The sequence below is a fragment of the Porites lutea genome, chromosome 4 (genome assembly GCF_958299795.1).
Source record: "Porites lutea chromosome 4, jaPorLute2.1, whole genome shotgun sequence".
NCBI classification, from domain to species: domain Eukaryota; kingdom Metazoa; phylum Cnidaria; class Anthozoa; order Scleractinia; family Poritidae; genus Porites; species Porites lutea.
This window is the reverse complement of record NC_133204.1, coordinates 31,939,084-31,946,624: the sequence shown is the minus strand read 5'-3', so window position 1 is coordinate 31,946,624 and position 7,541 is coordinate 31,939,084. Positions and strand designations below refer to the sequence as shown.

Genomic DNA, 7,541 nt, shown 5'->3' with positions numbered 1-7,541 from the left:
GTGCAATTCGTCATCCATAATATCAATTGGTAATCAAAAGGCTCGGGAAATTATTAGGATTTGGACAGAACACGCGTGAAATTATTCCCTAATTTCACTCGTCACCATTTGATTACAAGTACTAACTTGTGGACATTTTGAGTCTCTGTAGGAGTACTGATACTTTAAAATTAAAAACCTCACCACTGATGCTCCAAGTTTAGAGCGTTTTCATCTGTGATAGCTTTCGCTTGTATTAAATGTTTCACCAAAACTTACGATACAACTGAAACAATCCCGTTACTGGGGTAATGATTGGAAACCACGTGATTATGACCGGGGTATCATATTACTTCCAATTAAAGGACTATTTCAAATATTTGTCACATCTCGCAACTACAACATTGACTCGTGTGATGCAAACTCAAATTGCTCCTGAAAACAATCAGCTACTTCTTTTGTTTTACTCCGAAGGCTCTTCCTGCTCGGCCCAGGCTTTCTCAATTTCATCCCAGGTTTCCTCCGACAAATCTGTTGAGTGCATCGAGAAAGAAAACTTAATGTGCAATTCAATAACTTCAAATTATTGCTACAGTCCAGTATTAAACAAAAATCAAATCCCCCTCACCCAGCGGAGATTGTAACCATCTCTTGAACTTGATCTGTGATCCGAAATCAATTTATTTCAAAGAAATGATTATAATTTATTATTCCTGGACCTTAAAATCTTAGATAAAAATCCTACCTCAGTTACCATCAAAATAAAGTCACTTATAAAACTCTTTCGTCGACCATTGTACCGTTACTTCAGATTGCGGCTAACTGGATGTGATCGTAATATTGTTTCTTGTTTCTAATTAGTGAAACAAATAATAACGAAGTTTTTTCCCTTTTTCCTTCTTCACTTATCCTTGATCACAACAGTGGAAACGATAAGCGATCTTCAGATGCAGTTTGAAAAAAATGTCTTCTACTTTTTTAATGACATAAGTTCAGGAGAGTTTTTCCTGTGGCCCGTTTCTCCTGTCCATATGTGTCACGTTTTATGTCTTACCAGAGAGAATCTTCAAAACAATTGCATATCCCTGAAGTTTTTCGTCGTTGAAGAATTGCGGGAAAGTCAGCGTTGAACTATTCTTATTGGCAGGAACAAAAATGGTTCGTAGAAATTCACAGTCCACATCAGTGACAGGCTTGTCAAGTGACAACACTCTCTTTTCCGCTGCTGGCCTTGTTGACAGCGCGTCAACAAACTGAAAAGTAATGAGTAAAAACGCCAGTTGTTAGTCTACTTATAGCGTATACTGATCTAACGATCTCCTAGACAGCAAAAGCTCGGTACTCCCTCAATGTATTCCCAAGAAGTTGCATATGCAATGTCTGACGAAAGTTTCAGTCAGTGTTTCACTTTTTGTCTAGTTCTAGATAGCATCCACTTAGTCTCACTCTGACTGAATACCAGTCTGTTACAGACTTAAGCCCCCTGCTCAAAATAGTTTAAATCGTTTTAACGAACCTGAACTGAAATAAGAGGCTGGAATAGTTGACTATAATTTCGCCATAAATGCCTATTGAAAGCGTGTTAGGGCAGACGGCGCAAAGAAACCTTAACACGGAGAAAAATCTAGAGAGGGGTAGAATAGTGAAGTGTTCGAAAGAAGTGCGTTTCGTCTTTTAGTCTAAAATATGTTGCAATTAGACGTTCTTATGTTTGTCTTTTCTTCGCATGAATAACTTATTTATAAAACCGCTTTTTTTGCTTAAAAATATTTTTATTTCAGATCAAGTAAGTCATCTCGTACCCATGGCATCCGATCATGGCATCTGGGATTTTTTATAGAAAGCAGAATTGGCGAAACTCGTGCTTAAGGACATTTTGAAAAAATCGCCAAAAAATCATTTGGTTCGAGCTTTTAGAAAATTGATTTGAACGTGACTGATTATTTGCTGTAATTGTTCTTACCCACTTCAGGTACTTTTTGACCCGTTCTTTACGCTTCTCTCTGTTCTTGGTAGGTTTCAACACTGAATCCTTTATGTCCTCCAGTTTCGCAATATCGTCAGTTGTCAAAAAATCTAGGATATAGAAAATATTGAGTGTAGATTTATTAAAGAGTGACTTTTCGTTGTTGGCAAAATAACACTGAATCTTTCGAAAGGCACTAGTGGACACAAATTATATTTGTAGTAACTGGCCTCATAACTAGAGTGTATTCTTTTATCTTCTGACCTACTTGTACTTGTAAGTATGTAAAGGAAGCTCCGCTTTTAGGCTTGGCTAATCACAATAATATGCTAGTTTATCGCCTTTATTTATATTAACATTGTCATTCAATATCATGTAAAGAACGACTAAGCATCAGCTTAATACAGCGATTAAAATTCTCTTCCGGAAAAACTGATATCGCCATTTTCAGCTCCAGCAAGAAATTGGAAGCACCCAATGATAATTGCAATCACTACATTTTTTTGCGAATGTGAAAGAACGTTAGAAACCCAGAATTATATTTTGATCTAACCAGTCAAATTACTCTCCTCGTCCTCCACCAAGCTGACTGTGGTGTTTTCGTACTCGGCCTCCTTCTCTTCTTCTTTACATCTCACAGTTTTACCAACAATCTCTCCCTTGGGGAGTTCCAATCGGTTTGTCTCTTTGTTAAAGACAACACGGCAACACTGGAACAGGAATGGTCCTCGAGTATTCTTTCTTGGTGGTATATTTGGTGGAATATCTGTCATCCTGATGGTTCCCTTCAACTGAGCAAAGATGGTCGAAAGGTTGAATTCTCCGTCCACTTCCACCTTCGAAGATAACACGATTAGCTACGATTAACTGAACAATTATTTTATCAGTAGCCTTTACATTGCTCTAAAGTAGATCTTACGATTCATTTGGTTGCTATAGATGCTTAGCAATATCCTCTTTATTCTTTTATTTGTTACTTTGAATCATATAGGAATACAATATGTTGTCCTTGGTCCGGACGAAAAGGACGTAAATGAGTATTTCTTATCTTAGAAAAGGAGTAGTGAGCTGAAATTTGTCCTGTAAGTTGCCTTTACATTTTACTAACTTGTGACAAACCGACAGGAGGGGGGTGAATAGGCGAACGGATCGGCGGATTTTGAAAATTTTTTTGCCCGGATTTCGGATTCAAGCGAGCTTTTAACGGGTTTCCGGATCCTGCAATTGCAGCGGATTGCGGATTCTTCCTTTTTTTGGGCCCGAATTTTGGACTTTGCGTGTAATAAAAGTATTTTTGCCCGGATTTTGGATTCAGGCAAAATTTTAACGGCGGATTTGGTTAATAAATCATAACGGATCGGCGGATTTGCATACCCCTATTCACCCCTCTCCGACAGCTTCTGAACTTTGCCGAAAATGCTGCGTCATAGAAAATGACCGCTCCGTTTGAAGGCCCCTGGTTCGGCCAGTGGTTCCTTGCTTGGTCTGACCACTTTGGGCACTTTGTAGGCCGGCATCAAAAGTGCGCAAAAAGAATTAAAGGTTCCAAGCACCAACTGATCTAAATTCCTGTATATTTTCTGTAGACATCATTTTAACTTCGAAACCAAAATGAGATTTCTGTGTAAAGAGCTATAGTTTGGTCTCATTAAGAATTATTCACTTCTGTGCGAATGTGTGTCGTGCAGTAACGATGCGACAGAAGCGAAATCGCCACTATATTAAATGAATTCAATGTAAGTTTAGAGAGTAAAGAAATTTTTCGTTGCTTGTTTGCGACCCCCGAAAAAACTTCCTATCAGGGCCCGGTTCCTGAAAGGCCGATTAGCGCTAATCCAGGATTAAAATTTTGTTCCACTTTTTGTATTTACCTTCATATACATTAGCTATTGTAACATTTTGTGCTATCATTTCTTTTTTTTTTTTCAAGTAAAGGCACAACAGTATTTTGTAAGCTCGAGTTACGTGTTCTTTAGACAAGAAAACCTTGCTTACAATTTGGCTTAATCCTGGGTTAAACGTAATCATCTTAATCATCTTTTCTGTTGGGGATAATGAAAAGAATAAGACGATTGTCATTTTTATCTACATCTTTATTCCCGAGTGGTAAACTTCCCGTGCGAATATGATGGCAGGTCTAAAAAGCTTGAATAAATTACCAAATACAAGGGTTTTTATTGCAGCTGAAAAATAGATGGTTAGAAGTACTGGAGTTGGTGGCATTATTTCTCTTCAAAACGGGAACCTGCGACGCTAAAAACTCTTGACACTTTTTCGTAGACGCTATATTTTGCTTTGTTAAGATTTCTTTCTATAAGAGAGGGACAAATACAACGTAAGTTTGATGAATAGAAGTTCTTTAATATTACGGCGCACTCAGCATAAAGTTGTTCTTCTTGTAGTGCTAACTACTCTACCTCTATTCGTGCGTCAACTTTCACAAATGTGTTAGTGTAGCATTTTAAGGTTAAATTTAACCAGCATTTTGTGCAGCGAAATCTACGGTCCCGATTGCCTTCAAACTTGCAGATGTAAAACTAGAGATCTCTGAGGCTTATTTGCTGAAGTTAGGGAAAAATCTGTCGTGGGATTTCGAAGTTATTGACATGTTTTTGTAAATATATGCCCATATCTCGAAGGTTTTTATATCAACAAGAAAAAAAAACATTTTCTTAAAGTTCCATCATTATTTATCTGGTATGCCAAAAATCATAGAAATCGGTTGAATCTTTCATTCTGAAAAACGTAAATCAAAAACATAACCGACAAGCATATAAATAGGTTCGGGCCACCCTTAAGGTGATGTTACACGGGACGATTCGCAAAGACAATTGTTAGCGCAACACAACGTTGCAATGTTGGAAAAATTTTGTAAATAATTTTCAAAACAATGTCGCAACAATGTTGCAACGCTGTGTTGCGCTAAAAATCGTCGTTGCGAATTGTCTCGTGTACCATCACCTTTAGTCGTGCAGCAACGGCAAAGAAATCCGACCGAAAAGCGTGCGTCATCATGAACGTGCAGTCCGTGCAGAGTAATGTTTTGCTCAATAAAAAACTACCCATTGCTTGAATTTTTTGACTTTGCTAAAGCTCCCTAATGAAGCCGATCGGACGGATATAAGCTTCCTTTTCATGGCCTTCTATATCATTACGTAATAAATAAAGTACAGTGCTACTGGGAAAGTCTCGAGCAATACATTTAACACTCATTGAAAGTGCTTTACTTAAAATGTGACTCAAAGTTGAAAGATCCTCACTTCAGTTCATGAATCCTAATTTACTAAGAACTGAACGGAACGAAAATTGAACTCTCAGCTGAGGCTTTCCCTATTCACTCACTATTTGACTGGTTTATGTTATTGTCCGGTGACCAGACCAAGTACCTACTGCGCAAAAATTAGTTTGGAATGTTATCTACAACTTTGGTTTTAAATTTCAGCCTGTCGACCAAATTTTTAACAGTTCTTTTACGCCGTATACACCAAAATTAAATTTCTTACCACACTTAATCGCATATGCGTGAATTCAAAATATATCCACTCCAGGTAATTTAAGGCGTCATCAAAAAGACACAAACAACAGAACTAAATTCACCTACGTTCGCGTTAACTTGATTTTCCAGCCTTCGCTAGCACCAGGAAAACCTCGACTCGAGCTTAATATACACTGGGAAAGTTTTGTTTGTATTGTAGCCATATTTTCTTCCCGAAAATTACATCACAAAGTAAAACCGGCGGGACCAAGGACGACATACCGTAGTTATCAGAAGTTAAAATACCTCTTTCTTTCTATTGCCTTTAAGTTCAAAGCATTGGCTGTAAATTACTGAGGTTATCAAACGCAGTTCTTGGTCTTCAAACACTCCTGTTTTATTACTATCCAGGACTGTTTTTTCCAATATTTCACGTAAGTCCGGGTCCTGTATGTACTCCTGATCAACTTTCCCTAGATGTAAGAATCCCAGATCTTTTTTCATTCTAATCCCTGCATTGACGCAATCAGCAGCGTGGGTTTCCGTTTCTACCGTTCTGAATAATTAAAAAACACAAAGTGATCACATTTAGACGCCAATTCTGAAACTGCCTAAGTACAGGGAATTTTTTGACACGTTTACATGGAGGTAACTCTTTTTTATGATAATTATAAAGAGTTAAGCATCATTTACGGTAAAAAATAGCAATAAATAATAAAAATAAACCTTCCCAAATCTACTAGCTGTAGTAATTAGTGCAGTTACGTTGTTTTTACATCTCACCGAGCGTGCACGTGGGCGGAGCCCCATAGCTATTTAAATCTACCCATCCCAGAAAATTTGGTAATCACGTGACCGTACATCGACCGGCCGACCGACCGACCGCCGTCCGTCCGTCCGTCCGCAACACAGGAAAACCAATGTTTACTTTCACACTTTCTAACTACTTTGGAAACCCAGGAGAAAACTGATTGCACATCAATATTGTGATCAATCATGGATAATGTCCATGGATCAATTGACAGCTGTCAAAACAAGGTATCCGCTCACCCGTATCACCTGAATGTATTGCGGGCTCGGGTGTCAACCCATCGAGGTCGAGTTCTTTTTTGAAGTTATCCGCTGACAAGTTACTAGTTTTCAAATGATCACAGGCGCAAGTTTATTTTTTTAAAAATTCATATGATATATGTTGTGTTCATGTCACTACGTTCCCACACTATTAAGATTCTGATTTCAAACTAACCTCGGACACGAAAATTCAGCCAGTTATTTAGAAATACAGGCGGGGAAGACCTTTTCATACTAAGGTCACGCGTTGGTCACGCTTTACGTCCAATTTTTATGCTCTGATTGGTCAAAATTTGACAGGTGAGTTCATGCGGAAACTTTTGCAGCATCTTCAAACTTGTTTACTTTGACAGCTGAAGCTGTCAGAGTTTTGTGTCAACTTGTGATGTTTTTAACTGTCTTTTTTCACTGGATGTACAAAATGAAATACAGCTGCTATCAAGAGTCTTCTGTTATTCATGGCTAGTTTGTTTATTGTTTTTTTTGGTTGAGAGATATGTCGCTTATCACAGTCGGAAATCTGATTTCGGATGGCATCGTTTTCGTTTTTCACCTTGCTTGATGCGTAGGAGGTTTCAAAAGTCTCAAGCGATTCTGGTCTTACTTGATAGCCGTTCAGGAGCTGCATCTCGAATGGTAAGCGTGAGTAATTATTGTAGTTGATGTTTGTTTTTATATATATATATATATATATATATATATATATATATATATATATATATATATATATATATATATAAACAAACATCAACTACAATAATTACTCACGCTTACCATTCGAGATGCAGGTCCTGAACGGCTATCAAGTAAGACCAGAATCGCTTGAGACTTTTGAAACCTCCTACGCATATATATATATATATATATATATATATATATATATATATATATATATATATATTTATATATATATATCTAATTTCATGAGGTCAAGCACAGTACCTAGTATCAGGTTTGATGTAAGCTTACAGAACTTTTAAAAGTCATTAGATATATTTTCTAGACAGAAAACGTTCCGAAGAATATTTAGTTGTAAATTAGGCTGTAGAA

General features: G+C 37.4%; 1 protein-coding gene across 1 annotated transcript; it reads right to left on the bottom strand.

The window, feature by feature from the left end:
- Positions 1-5,958, bottom strand: LOC140933309 (uncharacterized). The gene is made up of 5 exons (XM_073382843.1): positions 5,727-5,958; positions 2,499-2,781; positions 1,943-2,055; positions 1,034-1,232; positions 1-510 (listed from the first exon to the last, which is right to left on the bottom strand). The coding sequence occupies exons 1-5, from the start codon at positions 5,922-5,924 to the stop codon at positions 443-445; spliced, it is 861 nt and encodes a 286-aa protein (XP_073238944.1). The 5' UTR covers positions 5,925-5,958; the 3' UTR covers positions 1-442.
- Between the last annotated feature and the right edge of the window lie 1,583 nt (positions 5,959-7,541).